This window comes from Podospora bellae-mahoneyi, chromosome 5, assembly GCF_035222275.1.
Source record: "Podospora bellae-mahoneyi strain CBS 112042 chromosome 5, whole genome shotgun sequence".
Lineage (NCBI taxonomy): Eukaryota > Fungi > Ascomycota > Sordariomycetes > Sordariales > Podosporaceae > Podospora > Podospora bellae-mahoneyi.
In genome coordinates this window covers 1,377,549-1,401,785 of record NC_085884.1, presented here as the reverse complement: position 1 = coordinate 1,401,785, position 24,237 = coordinate 1,377,549, and the positions used below count along the sequence as shown (strand labels likewise).

General features: G+C 54.5%; 8 protein-coding genes and 2 non-coding genes across 10 annotated transcripts; 5 read left to right on the top strand and 5 right to left on the bottom strand.

Annotated features, from left to right (window-relative positions):
• Positions 1 to 1,428: 1,428 nt before the first annotated feature.
• Positions 1,429 to 3,606, bottom strand: QC761_503740 (putative NRPS-like protein biosynthetic cluster; the record flags this gene model as incomplete). Its single annotated transcript, XM_062879598.1, has 1 exon — positions 1,429 to 3,606. The coding sequence occupies one exon, from the start codon at positions 3,604 to 3,606 to the stop codon at positions 1,429 to 1,431; it is 2,178 nt and encodes a 725-aa protein (XP_062730742.1).
• Positions 3,607 to 4,937: 1,331 nt separating this feature from the next.
• QC761_503730 (uncharacterized protein) lies at positions 4,938 to 6,497 on the top strand (the record flags this gene model as incomplete). Its single annotated transcript, XM_062879597.1, has 1 exon — positions 4,938 to 6,497. One exon carries the CDS (start codon positions 4,938 to 4,940, stop codon positions 6,495 to 6,497), a length of 1,560 nt encoding a protein of 519 aa, XP_062730741.1.
• A 445-nt stretch (positions 6,498 to 6,942) lies between these two features.
• QC761_0077510 (uncharacterized protein) lies at positions 6,943 to 7,747 on the top strand (the record flags this gene model as incomplete). The annotated part of the gene is made up of 2 exons (XM_062872803.1): positions 6,943 to 7,074; positions 7,604 to 7,747. The coding sequence occupies 2 exons, from the start codon at positions 6,943 to 6,945 to the stop codon at positions 7,745 to 7,747; spliced, it is 276 nt and encodes a 91-aa protein (XP_062730740.1).
• A 40-nt stretch (positions 7,748 to 7,787) lies between these two features.
• Positions 7,788 to 12,392, top strand: SIT4_1 (sporulation-induced protein; the record flags this gene model as incomplete). The annotated part of the gene is made up of 3 exons (XM_062879596.1): positions 7,788 to 8,459; positions 8,516 to 10,612; positions 11,445 to 12,392. 3 exons carry the CDS (start codon positions 7,788 to 7,790, stop codon positions 12,390 to 12,392), a joined length of 3,717 nt encoding a protein of 1,238 aa, XP_062730739.1.
• Positions 12,393 to 13,429: 1,037 nt separating this feature from the next.
• Positions 13,430 to 14,644, top strand: QC761_503700 (uncharacterized protein; the record flags this gene model as incomplete). Its single annotated transcript, XM_062879595.1, has 2 exons — positions 13,430 to 13,668; positions 13,762 to 14,644. 2 exons carry the CDS (start codon positions 13,430 to 13,432, stop codon positions 14,642 to 14,644), a joined length of 1,122 nt encoding a protein of 373 aa, XP_062730738.1.
• A 170-nt stretch (positions 14,645 to 14,814) lies between these two features.
• QC761_0077480 lies at positions 14,815 to 14,902 on the bottom strand. The gene has a single exon. It is a non-coding gene; the product is annotated as a tRNA-Tyr (tRNA).
• Positions 14,903 to 16,428: 1,526 nt separating this feature from the next.
• QC761_503680 (uncharacterized protein) lies at positions 16,429 to 20,254 on the top strand. Its single transcript, XM_062879594.1, has 3 exons — positions 16,429 to 17,241; positions 17,306 to 17,527; positions 17,584 to 20,254. Exons 1-3 carry the CDS (start codon positions 16,853 to 16,855, stop codon positions 19,988 to 19,990), a joined length of 3,018 nt encoding a protein of 1,005 aa, XP_062730737.1. The 5' UTR covers positions 16,429 to 16,852; the 3' UTR covers positions 19,991 to 20,254.
• Positions 20,255 to 20,480: 226 nt separating this feature from the next.
• QC761_0077460 lies at positions 20,481 to 20,571 on the bottom strand. The gene has a single exon. It is a non-coding gene; the product is annotated as a tRNA-Pro (tRNA).
• Positions 20,572 to 20,867: 296 nt separating this feature from the next.
• On the bottom strand, positions 20,868 to 22,657 carry QC761_503670 (uncharacterized protein; the record flags this gene model as incomplete). Its single annotated transcript, XM_062879593.1, is given in 3 exon segments — positions 20,868 to 21,518; positions 21,535 to 22,556; positions 22,561 to 22,657. Coding segments are annotated over 3 exon segments (1,770 nt in total).
• Positions 22,658 to 23,317: 660 nt separating this feature from the next.
• QC761_503665 (uncharacterized protein) lies at positions 23,318 to 23,713 on the bottom strand (the record flags this gene model as incomplete). The annotated part of the gene is made up of 1 exon (XM_062879592.1): positions 23,318 to 23,713. The coding sequence occupies one exon, from the start codon at positions 23,711 to 23,713 to the stop codon at positions 23,318 to 23,320; it is 396 nt and encodes a 131-aa protein (XP_062730735.1).
• Positions 23,714 to 24,237: the final 524 nt, after the last annotated feature.

Sequence of the window (24,237 nt, the reverse complement as noted above, 5' to 3'; positions counted from 1 at the left end):
AAGTGGATGTGCTTACGCACCTTTGGCGTCTCGGATGAACTCTGTAACGGTCGAGCAGCATCAGTAAAAGCCCAGTACCTAGTGATGCGTGAGCTGGAAGGGATCACTACCTTGGGTAGGTACCTAGAAAGTGAGACGGCCTTCGCCTCGAGACAAAAACATACCATACTCCAGTACCCCACGAATTGATATTGATAATTCCCCACGAATACCCAGCATTGGCATTCTCAATATCTTCCTGCACTCTGCATCCTTTGACCCATGTCGTCAACCGAAACATTGATTGCGCCCATCCTTGAACCGGTAGGTATCACCAAAAAAAAAAACCATCAGCTCGGGCAACCTTTTGTCCCTGATGCCGGGGGGGTGAAATAAAAAATACCATGCTTCAAGCCATGCGGAATTGTCTGATCAGTATGTCACCCTTCGGGCAGAATGTGGTGGGGATAGGACTTACACGGCTTGCCGGTTCTAGATACCCTGAGACAACAACAGCATAATGGTCTCATAACTCGCCATGCCGTACCCCCCTTCCGCCCCATCCAACCCGCACCTTGACCTTTCCCCGGAAACAAGTTACTGGGATCACGTTCAACAACAAGCCAAGAAGTAAGCATCTTATCTCTTCCATCCATCCCAGCGGCCCGCCTCCGGGTCCCCATTTGGGGTCCGTCTGCGAATCATGGTAGAAAGAGCCTGGGCATGTTGGTTGAGACACGCATGCAATGTCTGTCAAGCGAACCCGTTCAAGCGGTAGCAGCAAAAGTCCATTGATATCCAACAGTCCCCTACCACTCAGCCAAATCAATTGCAGTGGCCTTTGTTATCTGGGAGTGCCAGACATACCCAGTAACACTGCCGAGTACATGGCCCAAGAAAAAAACATACATGTAATCATCTTGGCCAATGTACGGGAGGGTTACACCCCCCCTGCGGGGAACCATCAATGTGTACAAAGGTTTGCTTGGCTTCTAGAAGGGCGGCTGAATAGAGCGCCAAATGAGATTGGCTGTAATCTATTCCTGCGTCCATGGGTCGTACTCGGGTCCGGGCAACTCAAACCTCCCAAAGTTTTGATATGACGCGGTCAGATGGTTTATCCGGTTCTTGTCTTCTCGGATTCGCATTGATATGTTTCTATGCAAAAGCTTTCCAATATTACCACCCGACAAGACCTTGGCAAAACCCCTTCGGTGACCAGACAGTAGGATGCTACTTTATCGATATGTCGGTCGGTATGTCGGTCGGTATGTCGGGATGTTCTTCAACAGCAGGTGTCCAATCCTTTGCGTCAGCTATCGCCCACACATGATTGGTAGTTCCTGAGGTAAAATCACTTGTAGATAGGGGACATGGCTGTATCGTTGCTGATCATTACTTGATTCAACCGTTGCCAATGCTTGTAACTGCGAGTAACACGGGGTCCAATCAACGCCGCAGTTTCAACCACCTGCGAAGAGCTTCCCGGTCGACTGTATGCAACCCACTGATTCCGCTGCCTTCTTCGAGATATGGAAATTGTTCAATGGCATGCCAGACTGTCGGGATCTTGTGTCTTTCAGAAGAGAAACCCTCACCCGCATGGCGACGAACCGAGTCCAGAAGCAGCTGCTGACCCCCCATCTCCTTTATCTCCCCCGCAAAAATGGCTTCCGTGTCTGATGATGAGTCCGAGTCCGTATCGCCAGAGGTCACGGTGCATCTTGGCACAACCATTGCGACGAGTTGCGTGCGCCCGGCAGCGATTTTGGTGAAAACGGCAGCGTCTTGAACATCGTCATGGTGCATAATCAAGCCCTCGACCTCCTCTAACTGAACCGTTTGATTGTTGATCTTGGTCCGATTCTCTTGCCGTCCCACGACGCACAGCTCGTTATCTTCCCCGCTGCCTGTTTCGATATACTTGGCGAGATACCCTGTGCGAATGTACAGTCCGGTCGGTTGTGGGTGGTGGCTGGCAGAGGATAACACCCACGGAGGAACTTGCTGTTGCAAGGTTGACAAGAAGTAGGGAGAGGAAGCGGAAGAAAGCTCCGGGCCTTCCAGCCAAAGCTGTCCTACGCTCCCAATCGGCGCAAGTTCGTTGGGATTCTGCAGGCTTGCCAACCAAACTTTGCAGCGACCCGAGGGGATTCCTGGAAACAATGCGCCCAAGGCGGCATCGATGGACCTTCCGTTTCTCAGCGCTCCATCATGATTCCAGCGCATCACTTCACCCAAATCATGCTTGTTGAAGAGCGGAAGCTTGTCCAATCTGGAGGTCAGAGGAACCTCGGCCAGCACGCGAAGTGTATGCTCAAACTGATTCAGAATGCGATGTAGCTGCCGTTCAGGGAGGACTGCGGGGTCGTACAAAGTCTTGAGCAAAATCCTAGTCGCCCCAGGACCCTGCGTTGCTCCATCTCGGTTGATCGACTCCAGTTTGCAGCGTAGTATCAAGGCCGGTAGCGTCCGCGCCTGCCAAAGCACACGATCCATCCGTATCGGGGCTGGTGCGTCAGACGCGTCGGAGAACTTCGGAGGTAGTGCGGGGATGATGTTGAAAAGCGTCTGGAATTTGGACGAGACCTGGGCCGCTTCATTCACAAGAGAGATGTTGGTCAAGCCGTACTGGAGTGCGGGGTGTGCTTGGAGTTGACGCAGCGAGGCTGCCCTGTCCTTCACGAGTTGCTCCACCGTCATGCCCTTGCGCTGTTGGATGTTGAGGTTGACTTGCATGGGCACCTCGACGTGCATCGGTCCCAGGGTTGATTCGAGGCCGCCAAGCGTCGGGGAGCGTCCAGAAAGGACAAATCCGTACGAGATGCTGTCGCTGTCGGCGTAAGTGGCCTCTGTAAGTGCCCAAGCGGCCTCGGCGAAGGTGGGGACGTGTGTTGGGGAGATGCTTCTGAGGCCCAACTGGTGTGTCAAGACGATTTCTTTCTCCACGGCTTGGCTGGGGTAGGGTGTATGCCCAGGTGGAACAGGCGGGAAGATGACGGGAAGACGGCGGCTATCAAAGCGGGAGGCCCAAAAGGCCTTGGCGGCTCCTTCGTCGATGGCGAGGCAGTGAGCCACGAACTCTTTGAACTGAGGTCTTTCCGGAGGTGCTTCCCCGAGGAAGGCCAGGACGATGTCCTGCTGAACTAGCGTGGTTATCGACCAGTAGTCCATAATGGCGTGGTGAATGGTCAGAACAAAGCTCCTGCCGATGAAGGCTGAGCGCAGAAGAGGGACCCCAAAGTCCATCCGTCGAGCCTGGTCATCTCTCAAATATTCCTCAACATCTCCAGAGAGGTGTTCTGTGGCGTGGTCCTCCTTGATGACCACCTGTAACACTCCCAGCCCCCGACATTGAACCAATCTCGTGCGCAACACGGCGTTAGCCCTCACGACTCTCTGCAGAGCCCTGCACCACCGTTCAAGCTCTATCCCCTCATCAAAGGAGAGCACGATTTGAAACCATTCGGATCGGCCCGGCTGGCTGTGGCTGACATGGTCGAGTTGTTGATGTACGCAGCTGTAGATGTCCTCAATATTCCTCGTCGAAGTCTGGCACGCTTCGGCTATGGTCTCGAGTGTTTCGTTGTCAATATCATCTCGCGAGAGAACCCTGGTGTCCATCATTTTTGCTGTTTTTCGTATGTCGTGCTGGTAGAGGAGAAGGCTGGAAAGACGGGCGAGGATGCCAAACACTGCTAATTATGTCCACTGACTAGCCTCGGGGTAAGACGTGTACCTGTGTCACTTGCAGGTCGAGATGCTATGGTGGTCGGGTGGGTTGCGTGGCTAGGGGGGTGTGAGTAACGAACGATAGGTAGGTATCCTTGTACCTTGGCAAAGATCAACATGCAGACCAAGGTTGTATTAGCGGGAAGGTTTGTCCCGGTCTTACATCTGTCTCTCCACAAGCACCCAATTTACTTGGGGGCATACGGCCGAGCCGGACCACACTTAGCTGGAGATGTGTCTGCTAGGTCGGTTGAGCGGAAGGTCGGGGGCCATGGTGGGAGTCATCAGCTGGGCCATTAATGGCCTTGCCATTTTCCCCCAGTCTAGTACCAAACCCCACATTCCAGTCTTGCCTGCCCTCCGCTCTTGCTCTTCAGAATTTCCTCATTCACAGCCACATATGTGTAATCTTGGGTGTGCGGCTGAGGTGGCGGAGAGTGGTAGTTGGTCATTGCAACTTGAACTGTTGCCTCAATGGCCTCGACGTTCATAGTCCAGTCTCCGTTGTTAACGGCGATTTTCCTACTGGATAATAGAAATATTGCCGACGGGTATTGAAACAGTTGGGCACACCCGCTGGGTACGCCGCCTTTTTTTCACCCGGAAGAAAAAGTGTTCCACTGTCTTGCCCACTTGTCGGGAACTGTACCCTGTGAGAAAGTGTGGGACACCAGTACATTGACTATGACTGTTTGTCTCGAACTTGAAACTTCAAGGAAGGGAAAAACGTATTATCCCAGATACACTAAGAGTGCCGCCAGCAGCGAGTAAGGAAGCCGTCACGGTGAATAGATCATGAGCGAGCCAAACTACCTAACCATAAGGACGGTGAGCAAAGCTTTAATTCTGAGCGAGGTGGGTAGACTAGAGCCCAGATAAGCCAGTTTAAAACCCCATGGTTCAGGTTATAAGAGGAGGCACAGGGTAACAAGGAATCCCAACATATCGTGCTGCCCTTTGAAAAGATGGTCATGATGGCATCTCGCACTTGGAGAAGGTTGCAATCGCAACATACCCGGATCATCTCCGCGCAGAGTGGGAAGAGGACCCCGCATCATGGGAAATAAGCAAAAATGAAGTCTATCAATCTTAACCGAGCGCTTGCCAGTGCCCCTCCAGGGAAAGGCAGATATATGAGGAGACGGGTAGGCACCTATGGATGAATTTACTGGGATGTTCTAACCCATCACACTTGTGTTTTTATCCCTACAGCTCGTCAACCCCATATGATCACGTCCATGAAAATAACTGCAGCATCATTGCTGGCAGGGGCGTCAGCAGTGAATACCTCACTAAGCCTTGTTCCCGCATCTTCAATCTCGCAGTCACATGTGCCGCAGTTCGTCAGTTACTCCTTCGAGCCGGCCTTCTGGGTCGAGTTCTTCGGCGAACCAGACGCCCCCCGCAACCTGACGTACACCCTCCTCAACCACCTCCACGAGCGCGGTGCTCGTCCCATCATCAGGGCGGGAGGCATCACAATGGACAGCATGATATTTGACCCTTCTCAGAAAACATCTGTTGTCCGCACTGAGAACAGCAAAGGAGGCATCTACCGAACCACCATCGGGCCGGCCTTCTACCGCTCCTGGGACAACTTCCCCGAGGGCACCACGTTCGTCTCTACTCTCAACTTTGGCAACAACTCTGTCCCCATAGCCACAGACCTTGCCCTCGCATCCTACAACCTCCAGAAAGACAAGATCATCCACTATGAGCTAGGCAACGAGCCCACAAACTATCCAACCTCTCGCTGGCAGGGAAGCACGAAGGCTTACGTCGATCAATGGCTCTCATTTGTTAGTCAGATCAACAGTGCTCTGGGTGGCAACCGGACTGGCCACAGCAGCGGAAAATGGTGGGCATCAAGCGCAACAACCGACATCACCCCTCTCAAGGTCCGTCCAGCAGACCTCATCCCGGCCGGCATCAACAACACCGGCCAAGTCTCGCAGTACTCCATCCACTCGTACGCGTTTGCAACTTGTGACCCCGCTCGTGAGCGATTGGCTACAATCCCGAACATCCTCAACCACACCGACCTACTCCGCTACGCCGACCATGAAATCTACCCTTCTGCCAAGCTAGCCATGCAGCAAAAGGGTGAGTGGGTGATCGGGGAGTTCAACTCGATTGCTTGTAGCGGAAAACCAGGAGTATCAGACTCGTTTGCACAGGCGCTGTGGACGGCAGACGTGGAGCTGATATACGCCGTGAGAAACGCGACAAGCGTGCATTTGCACCAGGGGGCAACGTTGGTGTTCCAGAGTAACCAGCAGCTGAACACGCCTGGAGATGATGGGACGCCGGGATTTAGCAGCTATTCGTTATTGTACCCGATCAACTCGACCAAGAGGGGCGAGGCGAGGGTGTTGCCGGTGTTTGTCAGTCAGCTGCTGGTGGTGGAGGCACTGAGTGAAGGGGGGAGGATTGCTGCGCTAAAGACGCCCCGGGGGATTGCAGAGAGGGAGTTTTCGGCGTATGCGATATTTGATGCTGCTGGTACAAGGGTAACCAAGATAGTGGCCTTGAATTTGAAGCTGTATTATGCTGGACAGCAGGAGCAAAGACGGGAGGTTGTGTTGGATTTAGGGGCTCATAGAGGGGCGACGGTTAAGCGTATGACTGCTCCATCGGTGGATGAGAAAGACGCTGCCAAGGTGACGTGGGCTGGGCAGTCGTTTAAGAATGGTGTTGCTGTGGGCCAAGTGGCTGAAGAAAGTTTGGAAGCGCGAGGAAAATTGTCGGTTCGGGATAGTGAGGCAGTCTTGTTGACATTTGAGTAAGCATCGATGCTATGCTGGCTTGTCACTTATGCCTTCTTCATGATACTGCTCGATGACAACTGCCCTAGGTGACAGACGGATAGCAGTCAGAGGCATTTGCCATGACGGGTGCGTGGCAGATGAAGCCAAGTGATCGACTTCAACTAGATCAGGTCTTCACGGCGAGGTAGTACTTGATCATCTGATGACGTCTAGAGTTGAGGTGGGAGACTCGCGAAACATGGCCCGAGCGTTCGAAGTGTCCAGGCCGTGGGGGTCGAGATGATGAAACTGCACTCACCACCTTGAGCTCCCAGGCTCTCAAACATCAAAACGTGGCATATTGGAAGTGGTCGTTGTTCTTTTGTACATACATGAACGAGTGTCTGGGCCTGGTAGGCGTCCTGGAGCCATCTGTCATGCAGGATGGAAATGCCTACATAACGCTCACCACGTGCCAATCTGGATGTCGAGGTCTAACCTAACCGGTGTTGGAGCTGGTCCAAGCGTCTTTCTTGAGGTGCCGTTGATGGAGCTGTTTCTGGCCAATCAGAGCCTTTCAACCCACCCTCTCAGCGCGTCCTTGGCTGGCTGGGCGGTGGGCGGGCAGCCGCAGGCACCCTAGGGAGGGGGACAGCCGCTGGGTCGACCTCATTTCTCATTTCGACACATTCAAGAGCTTCCCATCGCATCAACCGACGACACAAACCTCACAGAAGCCCAGCCGCAGGAGCCGGCGACGCTGATTACAATAGAACCCTTTTCTTCCGAACGTCGGCTACCTCGTCCCCTGTACCATTATTTGCATTCAAGGAAATTTCTGTACGTTTGGGCCTCCAACTCCTGTCCCCCAATCTTCCCCTCCTCGTGTCTTCCGACGCCGGCTTTGGGCCACCACCACTTGTCCACCTACTCCTCTCACCAGCAAGCTACATCATATCGCCGGGTGGTGTATAGGACACACTTTAGCCAAGGCCTCCTCTTCACATGCTGCGACACCCTACCCGCTTGGACTTCGCATCGCACATTGTGCTGTTGTTTGTCCACCCCACCACGAGGCTTCGGCAACCCTCCCCGATTATCTTGGCCAGGGCAGCCAGCAAGCTAACCCTCTCCTTCTTCGTCAGATACTAGACATTAAGATACCCGTCCGTTTCCGCTGCGCTTTTTCTGTCGCTGCAGCTTTCTCGGACACCAGAAATACACACAGCCGCCTGCCGATTGGGCACGCATCGCTTCCCTCGGCCCCTTTTGCGCGACACCCCACTTGATCACAACACATCACAACCTGCCTTGGAGCCAACAGCCACCATGTTTTGGAGGTTCGGCGGTTACAACGTCTCGGCCATCGATACGATCCTCGAGAAAGAGTCCTTTCAACTAGAGGAGCTTCTCGATGAAAGCGACCTCATCCAAGAGCTTAAGCAGCACAATCCCAAACTCGTTGAATACCTGCGCGAGCAGCAGGTGCTTGAGAAGCTTCTTCAATATGTAGTAGCGCCAAAGCTCGAACCTGTCGCGGCGCCAGATGCCGATGAGGAGGAGGAGCAAGAGGATGACGAGATCGGAAGGCCACCTGTTTTTCCCACCACCAGGTCTCGGTCGTCATCACGAGCGACCGAGCCCAGCGGCCAGGAGGAAAATGAAAAGAAGCGCAATCGATGCGCTTTCGTGGCGGCCGAAATACTGTCCTCAGACAACTACTCTATCCACGAGGCTCTTATGGAAAGCAGACCCCTCCTCCGGAATTTCTGGGAGTTCCTCAAGAGGCCGACGCCGCTTGATCCTTTGCAGGCCAGCTACTTCACCAAAGTAAACGAGTCTCTCTTCGATAAAAAGACGGAAGAAATGCTGGACCTTCTCAAGTCGTTTGAGGGAGCCATTGCCGATATTTTGAGACATGTGGACTGCCCCATGATCATGGATCTGCTGTTGAAGATCATCAGCTTGGAGCGCACAGAGAGCGGCCAAGGCGTTGTTGAGGTATGACATGTCAAGCTCGCGAGGGGGGGAAATGACTGACAGTGACCTTTCTGCAGTGGCTATATACCCAGAACGTGATGCCAACTCTTCTCTCCTTCCTCGGACCAGAGCACAGCTGGGCCACCCAAACATCGGCCGCCGACTTCATCAAAGCCATCATTACTGTCTCAGCCAACGCTTCCCAAAACGAACAGACGTGTATCGGTCCGAACGAGCTGACAAGACAGCTGGTCTCCCGCCCTTGTGTCGAACAGTTGATCCAGTACATGCTGGGGGGTGGCAACCCACTCACGTGCGGTGTCGGCATCATCATTGAGGTCATTCGCAAAAACAACTCGGATTATGATCCCGAAGGCGTCGACGCCAACGCTCCTCCGTCGTGTCGCGACCCCATTTATCTCGGAACCCTTCTTCGCCTCTTTGCCGACCACGTTCCAGATTTCATGAGCCTGATCATGAACTCGACGGCACAAAAAGAACGTCTTTCCTCCACTTTCGGCGATAAGATCGAACCCCTTGGCTTTGATCGCTTCAAGACCTGCGAGCTAATGGCAGAACTTTTGCACTGCAGTAACATGGGCCTCTTGAACGAGGTTGGTTCTGAGCAGTTTATTGCTGCCCGTGACGCTCAGCGACAACGGTTGAGAGAAGAGGGCCGTTTGATCCCTGCTCGTGGGGTTGATGACACGCCATCATCGACCGAGGATCTGACGATGCGCACGTCGCTGTCATCGCCTGCTGAGGAGAGGCGGAAGCTTGAGGTCATGAACATATCTGCCGATGACGATGGGTTTGAGGAAGTGAGCCATGACACCTCGGACGATGTTTTGGAGCTCCCGGATGCCCCTGCGCCTACCCAAGCCCCAACATTTTCCATGCTTGAAAAGGACGACGCGGACTTTGTTGATGAGCCACTCAGCTCACCAAGGCTGAACTTTAAGGAGCTTGACGCGGAAAAGAGAGCGGAGTCACCACCGGCCTTCGAGGATCCTGATCTGGTCGTCGCGCCTCTGTCGCCCACCAAAAAGGCAGCTCAAACTGGTGCAAGCAAGGATCAACAGAGCCCACCCAAACCAGTGACTGACGAAAAAGAGCCGCAAACTTCGGACAAGAGCAAGGAAATCTCCACGGCGGAATTACCTGCGTTGAGCACCGAGTCCTCCGTCCCCAAGGCTCTTGATGCTGCTGATACGTTGTCTCCCCACCCTGGTGACACGCCGGCTCCTTTATTTTCCAGTGCTACCGCCAAGGGTGAGGAGGCCAAAGATAAGACTGAGCTAACGTCAGAGCCATCGCCATCGCCACCAAAGGCCGAAGCTGCTGAGGATTCACCTGCCGGCGCCAACGCCAATGAGACCACGGGGGAAATTTCCATCATCATTGCCCCCGCCAGCGACAGCGCCACTCCTGCCGAGGGAGCCTCAACCGCCCCCCGGCCGGTGGTCGGCGACTATCTCAAGATGCAGTTTGTTCGTCAGGAAGTGGTGCCCACCATCCTTCGGTTCTTCTTCAAGTACCCTTGGAACAACTTCCTTCACAATGTTGTCTACGATATCGTGCAGCAGGTGTTCAACGGCCCTATGGATCGCGGTTTTAACCCGACGCTGGCCATCAGTCTCTTCGAGGCTGCCGACATCACCAACCAAATCATCAACGGTCAGCTCGCCAGTGAAGAGTCGCAGGCTCAACACAAGACACGTATGGGTTACATGGGCCATTTGACGCTGATCGCCGAGGAAGTGGTCAAGTTCACGGAGCGTCACCCCCCCGAGCTGCTCAGCGAGGTTGTCTTGGACAAGGTCATGGCGCAGGATTGGATCAACTACGTTGAGGGCGCGCTTGCTGAAACTCGCGAGCGTGATAATGCCATTCTTGGAGGGGTCAGGCCCGAGGTTGCTATGAGCAACCGGGCCGCCCAGTCTAGTTTGGTGGGCGTCGGCCTCAACGGACTGAGCTCAATCGGGCTGGGGGGAAACAACTCCAACACTCTTGCCGAGGCTGGCCTGGGTGGCGGGTCAGACTTGGGTGACGGGTCCGGTGCCGGTGCCTCGCCGTTTGGGATCAGCAGTGGTACCATGATGAGCGGTTTCGGTAGCTCGAGCGATGAGGACGAGGACGAGGAGCAAGAGAGCGAGGAGGATGTCAATAACGAGGTTGGTGAAGATTTTGTTAGTGTGCAGTATTTTCTCCCAAGTGGGTTGCTTGATCCTCCAGAGGACCGTTCTAGCATCACCGAGGTGCCGTGGGGGTATGGGGATTCTCTGAGAGGCGGCTACCGATTCGGTGCACGGGCCGAGTCGAGTGACTCGGAAGGGTCAGATTACGGAGAAGGGCATGAGAGCGACGACCAAACTACCAGTCCTAACACATCGGCGTTTGACGAAGAAGAGGCTGCCCACAACGAGGCCCTGGGCTTTGGGGATATCAGGCAACATGGGTCTGTGGCGAGGGACGTTCCAGACGACACCGGAAGCCGTGATCCTCCATACGACCACGTGCTAGACAGTCGGGATGGGCCCAACCCATGCACAGAGGACGACAAGGTTCTCAGTCTATTCATCCAGAGCATGATCGACGCCCGCACCCGAGGGCTTGATGAATCCATGGACACGTCAGAGTGATTGGGAAGGAAGAGTGGAAAAGAGTTGGGTATCAAGGGGTTCTTTGGCGATATTTGCATCTTTTTTTTCTTGACAGAGGATTACAAGGCATTTTGAGCAAGCGCTAGACGAGCGGGGTTCCCCGGTACTATGGTTTCCAAAAGTCTTTTGGCTCTCCGGTTCTCCTATCCTTATTTTCCTTGGCATACAAGTGGCGCGAGTCGGTCCCCCCTTTCAATTTCCATACCGTTTGCCTTTGAGCCACGTTGAGGGTTCCTTTTCCACTTTTCCAGACCTACCTGTCCAAACCAATACGGCCCCTTCTCCCCTGTGTTGCCATCACAACCTTTTGCAGACAAAGTGCTAACCCTGGCTTGGCTTTCAGTTTCGTGCGTATACCGATCCGTTGAATGCCAACTCGTCCAATTCCTTGAACCCACCATCGATCCCGCCACCGCCGCCACCTCCACCACCTCTCAACATTATGCCGTCTAGAGCCCGTATGCAGCTGGCGGCTCGCCTAGCCAAGCGGAATGCGGCTGCGGCTGCGGAGAATGGCGGGCAGGAAGGAAGCTCGTCCAACATGGACGACGGGACTTCAGATGCCTTCACCCTTCCCAGCCTGTCAGCAAACGAGCGACTGCGCAACCCGTTTGACGATGATGGTGACGACGAGGACAATAGCAGCGACGAGGACAACCTCGACAATGCCGAGGACGAGGGAGGCGCAAGCAGCTCGGCGTGGAACAGAGGTTCGTGGTGGAGAGGTGTCGTTGGCGGTCGCAGTTCAAGCAGGAGACAAGGCGATAATGAGAATCAAGAGAAGGAACGCTTCGGCGACGGGCGGGATGACACTGACGATTCGGATGATGCCGTCCACGAAGACGACATTGACGACGAGGAGTTTGGTGATTTCGCCATGCCCGAGGTTCAGTCGTCGGGAGCCATGGTCAGCGGGATCGATCCTGCCAGGGAGAAGATTCTTGTCAAGCCCATGGCTCTTCACCCCAGTGCTGCCAAGAGCTCGTTTGGCAGCTTGTGGCCTTTTGGGGGTCAAGGCTTCGGTGCGAACAAGGAGAAGGAGAAGGAGCAAGAGAAGAGGACAGAGGGCGAGCAGGGGGCGTCGACGTCGTCGTCATCTTCTCCTGCCAATGCCATCACCGAGGAGCCGGTGGAACTTGGCAAGGAAGAGGATGAGGGCGTCATTGGAGAGGATGGGCAGAAGATCAACAGGGCGGTGGAGGCGAAGAGGAGAACGAGTATCGAGGACCCGGACGACGATGATGTGGGTGGGGAGGAGATCATTGTGCATAAGGGACCGGGAGTGCATTAGGTCAGGGGAATATACCAGGTATGATGATGCTTGCATTTTGGGACGAGTGATGGGTGCATGCATGAACGGTAGCATGGGGGAGGGGGGCATGGCATACAAGAGGTACCCTAGAGGTGGTCGGTTGTGATGAGTTGAGTGACGACGGAGGATGGGGGATGGAGTTTGCGATCTTTTTGAGCACGTACTTGTATTTGTAGTGGAATTGATGTTTGTTTTTATGTCATCATGTCGGGTGGTGTTCTGGCCAGGCTCGCCTCGCCAGCGCTTTTGGAAGTGGGCATGTGGATGTGGAGTGGAGCCGCGGGCCGGTGGGCGGTGATCGACGGTGGGGTTCTTGGCGCGCGTTCCTGGATTTCGAACATGGGCTTTATTGTCTTCTTTTCCAGTTCACAGCTCTTTGCAGAGACGAGATGCTTTGGTGTTTGGCCTTTTGGGCTGTTGGTTCCTCATGATTGTGACTCCAACTGGGATAAGCAGAGCTACAAAAGTACGTACGAGTCTTGAGGGTTGGTTGGTTTGCTGTCAGTTGAGTTGAGTGGCCAAGACTGCCCTGCGCACGGTCGGGTGGGTGCCTTGCATCTCAACTTGCTTGTCGCAGACTTTGCAGACTTGGAATGTTTTGCGCCAGGCACTATATCAGCTGAAACTACGTGTCTCCCGATCTGTTCAGCATGTCTGGGAGTCTTTATCGACCTTGGGCTATCCATGCGCCCGACTTTTATTTCGGGTAGGTGATCCGGGTTGGGTTGGGTGAGTCGAATGTCTTTGGAGGCGATGTGATTGCCCCTCCCCGCCACCCTGAGCTGGTTTGAGGGGCGCGGGACAGTGTTTGAGATCTTGTCGTGCGATTCGTTTCTCCTGTCTTGGATCGTTGGGACTTGATTATCTTGTAGATGTTATGACACGACCTACCTCAACTTGCTCTACCTACCTGGACCTAACCCCGAATACTTGACGACGCCCGCGCACGAACAAGAAGGAGACCTATGATACCCCGCGATCGAGATATTTTTGCGCGATAGCACTTGCAGAAAGAAATGGACAACTCTGCGCCAGCGTCAGGACAGAATGACACAACTACGACGACGAGTAGAGCATTGCCCCACGAACCACCCCCTTTCCTCTCGAGGATAACCCGCCTCTCCCGAATCTACACGGCGAAATCGCTAGCTTTTCCTTCGGCCTGGCTCAGGGAGTGGAAGGAGTACTTTTACCCGCCGTCCACGAGGCCGGATATAGTGAAGAGATATGAGTGCAGGCCTGATTTGCCTGTCCGGTATGTGCCCTGCCCAACCCCCCGCCTCTCTCCCTGTTTCCCATCTATCCAATGCCATGGAATTTTGCTGATATTTACTGTTGGGTTATGCAGTATCTTCTTCCCCTCCTCCTACGACCTAACCTCCCCCTCCACCCTCCCAACTCTCTTCACAGTCCACGGCTCCGCCGCCGCGCCTTTTGTCCTGGGCACTCCGAGAGATGACGACGAGTTCAACCGGACATTTGCGGATAAATACCACGTCTTGGTGATAGCGCTGAACTACTCCAAAGCCCCTGCTTCGGTGTTTCCCGCACCGGTGCACGACGTGGAGGCTTTGCTGGTCGATGCGTTGGGGGATGAGAGTCTTCCTATAGACAGAACGTCTCCAAGGGGGGTGGACGACGGTAAGAAGAAGAAGGGACGGGTGGGGATACTGGGTTTCGGTGCGGGGGGGAATCTAGCGATGGCGGTGACGCTGCTTGAGGGGGTGAAGAGGGAGGAGTGTTGCCCGGGGGTGGTGGTCAGTTGGGGGGGTTGGCTGGATCTTGCGGCGGGCGGTGGGGAGGAGGGGGCGTGGATGTGGGGGTATGTGCCTTATGGGGTTGACCTGAGGGACGGGTTGGTTAGTCCTTTTTATGCGCGGGGTGGGGAGGGGTTTAGGGGGTTTATTGCTGGGGAGAGGGATGGGTTGGCTGGGGAGAATGAGGGTTTGGCTAGGAGGTTGGTGGGGAAGGGGGAGGTGAGCAGGAGGGAGATAAACTCGGAAGGGGGGATTAAGAAAAGGTTGGAGAAAGAGGACGAGAGGTTTTGGTTTGAGGAGGGGAGGGTGAAATGGGTGCTTGTGCCGGGGGTTGGGGCCGGGTTTGAGCATGGGGAGGTGAGGGAGGAGATGGGTTGGGAGGAGGAGGTGGTTAAGGATGCGGAGGAGAAGACGGAGTTGGTGATGGAGGAGTTAGCGGGCTGGCTGAGAAGGGTTTGGGGGGTAGATGGGTGATTGATATGACTGGGTGGAGACTTTCGCTCTCGCGGTTGCTGTGGTTTGCAGCCTTTGCTGTTTTGCGGCCAGAATTGTGTTCTGATTCAACGATACTTGCAGTTTGATATTGTGGACAGGGGTGCATGATAGGGCCCACTTCCGGCTTTTGGAGCCAACAAATCAGATAACCCCTTGTGGTGTAGTTGGCTATCACGTTCGGCTGTAAAGGAATTTATTGATACCGAAAGGTCACCGGCTCGATTCCGGTCGAGGGGAGATGCTTTTTTTTGCTTTTCTTTCCTGCAGATGCTCCGCTACATAATTGTTATATCAGCTTATGGGTTTTGGAATCAATCCATGTTGATGATCGAGTCTGCGTGCTCAATCTTTTGCAGAACGAGCGAGGTAGTCCAGGCGAAGCTGACTTTATATGCATGCCTTCATTGGAATGCCCCTGGAACTATCACCTCCTTTTCCATTCATGGCCCTGGCCCAATGATGGGGTTCCTAAGAGTCTCTGTGGACCCGTGGAAGCCCTATAAAGGCCTAATAGGTAACACAGGAAGCGTTTGCCTTCACGCAACGATGTCTTCCTTGATCTCACTGGAGTTTCCTATCATACTGTCCGGAGCGCGCAGGCTGGGCCGGTGGCTAGATGAAGGTTTTGTGGCTTGACGCCATGAAGTCATGTTATAGGGCATGTAACTCGTGAGAAAAACCTTCCTCGCAGACGGCAGCTAAGCTTTCTTCAATGTAAGCCACTGTAAAAATCGATTCTGTTTCTCAACCATTCACCCAAGCCCACCCTCACCACACCCTCCAATGGCAGCAGCATAGGAACGATGGATGGTCGCGCCAAAACAATGAATGCTGCCCTTGCAACGGCGTATACTGGCATCGAAACGTCGGATATGGCCCCCGAAACGATGATGGATATCGACTCCGAGTCTTCACTCATCATGCGACTGCCTGTCGAGCTTCAACTCAACATCGCTTCCCACCTCCTGTCTCACAGCGCGATGCTCTTTGCCCTCACATGTAAGAAGCACTGGCAGATCCCAAGTAAGGAGATACGCAAACAGCTCGGTCCCAACCAACTCGAGGGAAACCCACCTAGCCGGTACCTCCACGCTCGTCGCTATCTCCTCTTGTATTTATACAGAGATTGGGAACACACGCACAGTCTAGTGACGTGGAATTCCGGCTTTGGCGCTCCACGACCGTGGAGAGAAATTTGGGAGCTCAACGAGTGGGAGAAGGAGCGGGCTTTCAGCTGGCGGTATATGCCCGAGGGAAACGTCGACATAGGTGTATTCGTTTCGAATCGTGCCGCGGTTACGTGAATTTCTCGCCACTCAAGCCATTGGGAACCGTTCATCTAACAGTATCCCCACCTAGTTGACGAATACATGTTGATTTGTAAACCGCGTGGGAGATGTCGGAAGAAAAGGCGCTGGATACGAAACAAAAGAGGTTGCTTCGCGCCGCAAGGAGCAAATGAATTGATCATTTTTTCGGGACTGCTCGGACGGACACAAATGGAACGGCCGGAAGTGGAGATGGATCGAGAAATGTGGCCTAAATGGTACCTATACAATGTTAGCTAGGTAGACAGCTTTTCAGTCCCGTTCGTTCCTTTTGTTTGCCTTGTTATTATCACAATGCACAGTCAGCGCGAGACATGCAATCCTGTCGGCCACATGGCAGACCCGCGAATCCAGACGAAGCTCGACGACCCCTCCCTCGCTGGCTTTTCTGGCTTCGACAGCTCGAGCGCCACAGAGCGGCATCCCCTGACCCCGAACGAGACAAGCGCAGCTGGTGTACGCCAATGGCAGCGACGCCTGCCTTTGTCTGCCTGTGCATGCCGTGGGAAGAGGGTAGATGGAATAAAGGCGGCACCGGCTCCCCCCACCCCCCGGCCTTGAAGATCATGTCGTTAATCTGTCTTTTTGTCTCACCTCTCACCTCTCACCTCCAGCTGCGGGGATAATGAATCGCAATCTTAGCTGGTGCAAGGGAAAATATCCAGAGAATAACATTACTCTGACAACACATTATCTAGGGCTTTCCCGCCTAACCTCCGGCGGAACAGTTCACCACCTCCCTGGATATACCTAACGGCTATATACCGGACAGTTGGCACCGGAACGGCGGAGTGGGGTAGATTGTGACAGTACTCCCGCTCCATCGGTCCCTAGCTTTAGGCTCGTCCCATCCTGCATCATGGAGCAACCCCGGAAACACTCGGCCTCTCGTCCAATCGAGTATCTCCTCTCAGGCATCTCATCGACATCAGCCATCCTCACACGCTTCATCCGGTCTGTACGAGCCTCCCATTCCGATCTCTCTGCTGTCACCCGCGAGCTGTCCGACCTCAGGCTTTTGCTGGAGCTGCTTCGAGATGAGCCTTCTATTCCTTTGTTATTGCAGGCGCAAATGCTGCTGCTGCTGGAAAGCTGTGGGAATACGCTGATACGCATCGATTCAATCCTCGCCCAATGCCGGAATGCAACGGACTGGAGTCAAACCGGACGAGCGCAGATCGGACAGTGCCGTGACGATATAGGATTATTTCGTGAGGTACTGGGACTTGCCTTGGATATCTTGAGCTTGTAAGTGGCCAGTCTTCTTCGTCCGCCGAATTTCCAAGGTGTTCATGCTAATTGTGTCCTGAAGAGACCCATCCCACCGAAGCAGTGCCTCTGAAGCAAACACCATCAAGGAAAATGTCAAGGGCGAGGTTGAGCGATTGCGAGCCAAAACTCTGTCTAACGAAAAGCATGACCCGAACACCAGCGAAGTTCTTGACCTGTATCTGGATGCTGTTACCAACTGCGTTTGGTCCTATGAGAAGAAGTCACAGGCGGCACGCGAGAGGTCCGGGTCAGAAGATATCGTGTAAGCCGTCGAAAAGAACACCACCTACCTTGCAGAGATGAACTAACAATGGCCAGAACAACGGGAGATGTCTCGAACCACGACACGCCGGGAATTGAACAGAACCTTGAAGCAGTCCGTTTGTCTCAGCAAACGCCCGTACCAGCAACGAAGCACAGGACCAACGATGAGCCGGCAGGAGCAAGTTCAGCTTCCAATGCCAGGGCGCCAATGCCACATGAGGACGCCGACAAATGGACATCGTCTCGAACCAATGCCTTTTCTTATTACAGTGGCCAACCGGACGCCATCACCGTAAAGCGCCCTGAAGATCATGAGCCATTACCAGATGTGCCACCGGTTCCTCCAGTCCCGCCGGCACAAGCACCTCCAACAGTGCCTCCACGGCCTCTGCCCGAATCGCCCACGCTACCAGGACGCTCCGGCACTTTGACGCCAGTCACGCCGAGAGAGATCAATCTTCCACCGCCCCTGGCAAGATCAGCCTGGAGTCACGAAGATTCCCCGTCCACCAAGTCTGAGCCTCTCGGCTCGGGGGGTTATCTCGAGCCCGAATCTCCCACCTTCTCCTCAGAGCGTTGGTCTGAGCCTGTCCAGGCCTCCCAGGGTTATCCAGAAACCGAGCGATCCCGTCAAATATCGGTTGCCCCGAGTGAAAGTCCACAGTCGGGACGAGAAAGCCCTCGTACCTCATTCTCGTTTAACCGCATCATGTCTGGTATCAGCGAGGTTTCGGCAGTTCGTTCCGACACTTCGAGTCCTCGGCGGCCATCTCCGGGCCCATCCATGGTCGGTGCCATGTCACCATATCACCGGTCACCTCCCTTTTCACCGCCACCCGAGTACCGTCGTAGTCCGACGCCCAGATCGCAGTGGTCGCCTGGGTTGGCGTCACCCGGTCTTGTCTCTCCCGGCCTCATGCCTCCAAGCATCAACAGTCCCAGCATCATCGCCCCCAGTATTGGATCCGCAAGCCAACTCGTGATACAACCGCCGGCAAAACACAGTGGGCATCAGAGTCGAATCGAGGTCACCCCCGCTCGCCATCTGACAGATAAGGCCAAGTCCACTCGGATCCTGCATATTGACACTTCACCAGCAAATATGTTTGTAGCCACCAAACATGATCCCAAGACCGTCAAGATCTGGGCCATCGCCAAAAGCGCGCTGCATAGCACCATCAAAATCACGTCTTATGTGCAACCACAGGTTCGATCTAGAGAGTACTTCATCCGCAGTCACGCAATCTTGTCGGAAAACGCCACCCTCATAGGTATCACAACCCACTTTGGGCTCACCCTCGAAATATGGAACTTTGCCAAAGGCGGCACCTCTGCCAAAAAGGTCCAAACCATCGACGAAGCCCACCGGTGGGCAGCCTCCAAGCGGGACGCTTACCACACCGACTACGCACCACTCGTAGTCTACCGCCCCAAAGGCGACCGAATCGACCGCTTCTTCCTCGCAAGACACCCCTCCGCCAAGAGACCCTTCTGGGAGGACTCAACCCACTCGATTGACCTCCTCAAGGCCGAACTCCCCTTTGTCCCCAAGTTCCCCGAGCTGGCCTTCTCGTCCGACTCCCCCTTTCTGGTCGCAGCAGCCGGACCACGACCCGGTGACGCCCCCAGAGCTCACGCGACGATACTGATCGCGTGGCTCATGAAACCGACCTCTGACCACAAGCTCCGCGCTCGAACCCCCAACGCGACGGTGACCTCGCTCGAGGATGAAGACCGCCACAAGCCGTACAGAGTCCACATACCGGAATACCCCGCCTTGCAGACCGCCCTTCCAGCCTCGCTCATCGCGTGTGGGTCATTGGCGGTGTCGATTTGGATACCGGCCAACCACACCGACGTTGCCGTTCCGGGGGGGAAATACCGCCGACAACCACTCCCGGCACCGGAACGGTTTGTTGTCGTTTGGGACTTGCCTGCCAACTCGACGAGGATATTTGCGATTCCTAATGTTCAGGCTTGTGTCTCCCCCAACTGCAAGTATGTCGCTTATTGTGATGCGAACGCGGGGCAGTTTGTGATTATTGAGGTTGAGACGGCGGAGGAGATTTGGAAGTGGCCTGATGCGGTAAAAGGGAAAAAGAACAACAACCACAACCATCTGGCGGGGTTTGGGGGCCAGTTTGAGGATTTGCACAAGGTGACGGTGTTTGAGTTTTCACCGGATGGGGGGATGTTGGTTGTGGGGGATGATAAGGGGAGCTTGGGGGTTTATGAGGTGGAGAAGGGGGAGGAGAGGTTTGAGCTCGGGAGTGGGATGGAGGTTAGTTTGGCTGATGTGGGGCACTATCCGAGGGGGGTTGAGCAGCAGCAGCAGCAGAGCAGTAGGTTTTCAGATTCGAGTTTGTATGTGCCGTTGGGATGGCAGGGTCAGCAGGGAGGGGGGAGTGGGAATGGGAGTGGGAGTAGTGGGGCTTTGGAGTGGAGGGTGAGGAGGGACTGAGGTTGAGCAGGGGGTTTTTAAGTCTTGTGGGATAGGGGTGATTTTTTTTTTTTTTTGCCGTCATGGAATGGTGAGTTTTGGTCTTTGGGATATATGGTTGTGAATGAGATACCCGAGGACGGCTGATGGGAGGCAAAGTTGATGGAAACAGATTGTTTGGAAGGCTTGGTCTTTTGATTCTTGTTTATCCCCTTTTAGTCATATAATTCCATAGGTTCTTCTCAGCTAAATGATAACTTTTATATCCAAAAAAGCTTTTAGGAAATACTCGGTCCCTTTTAAGTGCACACGGTGGTTTAGCTACCCTACTTGGAAGTCTAGAAATACGTGTTGGGGGCAACCAAAGAAGCTTACTAAAAAGCTAGCAGCATAGCGGGAGAGGGCTGAAAAGTTCAGAGATTCGGGAGGAGAAAATACATACACGATTGCCCTGGGGAAGAAAACATTGGCATGGTCGACAGACTGGTTTAGCAAAAATGTCAAAAGGATGGGGCCGAGCCAGGGCTCGAACCTGGGACCACTTGCAACAGCAATGAGAGAAAGTTCCCAAAGCAAGTATGCTACCACTACACCACACGGCCTTCGGATGAATTGGTGGAAAGCACGTCGAAAACTAGGTTTGTAATGGGTAAGCGTTCTTTAGTTTTGCGACATTGGTCTCTTGGTTTCTACTGACTTTGCGGTGTGTAGTTGTGACGATGGAAAGTTTCGAAGCATGTGGATGGGATCTGGATAAGGGTTTCGGGATATGATACGTGTTTGACTATTAATTGATGTAGATGTTCTGACACTCATGAAATGGGAACCGGTCTTTACCCGACTCGGCCCTTCAAATCTCCATAACCCTCGCCGGATGAATCTTATACTCACGGGAGGCCTACTGCTTTGTCCTCGCCTCCCCATCGCTGGCAGCCCGTGGTGTCTGACCCTTTTCAGCTGCATCATCAGAAGAGCTTTCACCCTTGCTCACCAGCCCGAACTCCGTTTCGTGCTCCTTTCGAAGTGGCACATGCTTCTCAACAAACGTGGCAAGGAAGCCTAGACCGGCCATGCCAACAATGACATACCAGACCGCATTGAGAGCGTGGACGTAAATCCCGATCAGCGCGCTCCGGACGTCAGCTGGCAACGACCGGATCCCGCCCTCCGCCTCCGAGGCAGACACGAAAGCGTACGCGGCTCCATCCGCCAGGAAAGACTTGAGCTCCCGGCTCAACACTGGGTTGCTCTCCAGCCGTGTGTTGAACTGCCCATTGAAGACGATACTCGCCATCGTGACGCCCCACACCAGGCCAAACGACCTCACAAAGCTATACGTCCCCGTAGCGACGCCGACATCCTTCTCCTGCAGCGGTGCCAGCGTCGACGGAAGCGTGGCGGTAAAGATGACAGCCGTTCCCGCCGAAGCCAAAATCTGAAACCCAACCCACGTCCCCGTGCTCGAGTTCTCACTGAGCAACGAGAACAACCCAACCCCGATCGCGCTGAAGGCAAACCCGACAAAATGCAGAGGGATATACAACCCCGTCTTTGACATAAAAAACCCCGTCATCCCCCCCCAGAGGGATGATCGCCAGCGCAAACGGCAAAAAGTACACCCCTGCCGTCAACGGGCTCACCCCGAGCACACCCTGGAAGTACACGGGCAGAAAATAGCTAATCGCCTGCAGCACCACACTCCCGAAAAAGATAATCACAAACCCGGCCGCCGATGTCCTATGTTTAAACAACCTCATCGGCATGCTCGGCTCAACAGGACCCCACCTCTTCCCCTCAGCGGACTGATGAACATGAAACGCCACCCACCCAGCCACACCCACCACTATCGGAACAACAACCTTTTCGCTCTTCCAAGGGTAACCCATCGTGCCCCCCATGATAAGCCCAAAGAACAGGCTGACCATACTGGGGATAAACAGCCCGTTGCCCACCCAATCAACCCGTCTCACCACCTCCCCCCACCCCAAACTCTGATACCTCACCCGGAGAAGCAACAAAACAACAACGAACCCAACAGCAGAAACAGGAAGGTTGAGCCAGAAGATCCACCTCCAATCCGCCCTCGCCAGCGCACCTCCTATGATGGGGCCGATGGTGGTCCCAATAGCAGCGGTGCTCAAGACAGCACTTAGATACGGCCCTCGATGCCTGGGGGGGATCATGTCACAGATGATGATATCGCTCAGGACGTACAACCCCCCCGTTCCGAGCCCTTGGACTGTTCTTCCCGCGATGAGCATGGCAACGCTGCTCGCTCCACCGGCGATGCCTGACCCGAGGGCGAACAAGGCGATGGAGACGAGCATCGGGTTGCGACGGCCGAAAATGTTGGATATCTGCCCGAAGAAGGGCTGGGGGGCGGTGGAGGCGAAGAGGTAGGTGTTGGCTATCCAGACGTAGTCGTTGCTGGAAGCTGGGGAGCCGTGGTTGAGGGAGTGGGTTATCGTCGGGAGGGAGGTGGTGATGATTGTTGCGTCGATGGCGGAGATGAAGGAGAGGAGGCAGAGGACGAGGAAGACGAGCCAGATGCGGAGGGAGTGGGTGAACTTGTTCGCTTCTTTGATTACTACGGGGGAGGTCTTCTCGGCGGTGTCGTGGTGGGAGGGGGTTTTGGAGGAGGGAGCCTGGGTCGGCGGGGGAGGCTGCTGGGCCTAGGGGAGCAGCCATGATTTGCTGTGAGCTCTGGTGATGATGGAGCTGACTGTAAGAAAGAGGTGAAGTCGAGACAGAGGACGGAGAAGAATCAAGCGGGTGTGGCGTTCAAAAAGCCGTTTGAGCTAGTCCGTACATGTTACAACCCCGGCAGATGTGGGAGGGGAGGAGGATTGAGGGAATGAGAGGAGGAGAATGGTGGGGGGGAAGGGGTGAAGGTGGAAAGAAAAATCAAATGTCTGTCGGTTGGGCCAGGCTGCCTTGACAAGTCATAAAAATTACGAACCAACTGTTCGGATGTTGCGTTGGAAGATCATCGCTCAAACAAACGACAAGCTGATCACAGGTTCAAGTCGACACAGTGTGTGGCTTTCCAGGCGTCCCAGGGGGGGTGTGGTAGCGTGGCCAGGCTGAGCTGGTAGCACACGTGCAGTGCCCCGGGAGTTAATATAAGACACATGCTGGATATCAAATCAGAGGACACTGCCCCCATCCACATAAGTCAGACTGTTGACTGCTTGACAGCCCGCGTCTCTGCGCATAGGAATCAACAGTCCAACAATATTAAACCAAGGCCGAAGAAGCCGCCTTATTTTTGATACCTGATGATCTAGACCGAGACAAGACGTGTCGCCAAGCCACGAACACAATGAACACACCCAAGATACACCCAGCTCAAGGCAGGGAGGAAGCAGTTAACCCCGCGATCCCGCAGAAACCAAAGACCCACGACGCCGCAAGACGGAAGAGCGCCCAGCTGGGGTTGCCCCCCTTGTAGACGATATATGTGTCGAGAATGCCAGCATAAAACCCATACACCGTCATGATGGTGTCCAACTCGGCGAATCTCCCCCTAAAGTAAAAGAGGAAGGCGACAAGGCCGATGATGGTGGTACGAGACTGGCCTTGAACCATGACAGGCTTTGTCTCGGGTGCTTGGGCGACGTTGGGAGGGAAGCCAAACTCGAGCATGGCCCCCTCGGCGTTGAAGATTGGCCAGATGCCGCCAAAGGTGCTGCTGGCGGCGAGAATAAGCGCGGGGATGTGGCGTAGAGAGAAAGGATACGACATTGTGCTTTGCCAGCGGAGGCGCGGATTTCTTGGAAGGTTTAGTTTTTTGTCGATCTCTGGTAGACAGGAAGGAAGGAAGGAAGGAAGGAAAAGATAGGTATTGGAGGTGTGGGCAAGGAGGCAAGCAAAGCTGAAGACGGGCGAAACACGAGTCTTGATATGCACCGAGCGGCAGGAGGGGAGGCGGGGGAAAGCCACGAGCGGTTAGCTGTTTGTAGGGCTGCAAGCAGACAAGCAGACAAAACAAACGTACTTGTTGCACAGTGCAGAGGTGTTATCCCAATCAAGTGCTGTGTTTCATCCGACTTTGCTGCGGCGCGGATATCGGCCCGGTTGAGAGAGGCACAGCACGGCTCGTCCTTCCAGCCCCAAAACCCGCGACTTGGCTGGGCGCTGGAGAACTGGAGAACGGCATTTCGACGGGTCCTTCTGCCACTGCCGTGCTGACATGCCCCCCCAAAACAGCCGCGCATCTGATACCTACAACTGCAGCCTTGCGGCGAAGCGCTGCGAACCAAGAACGC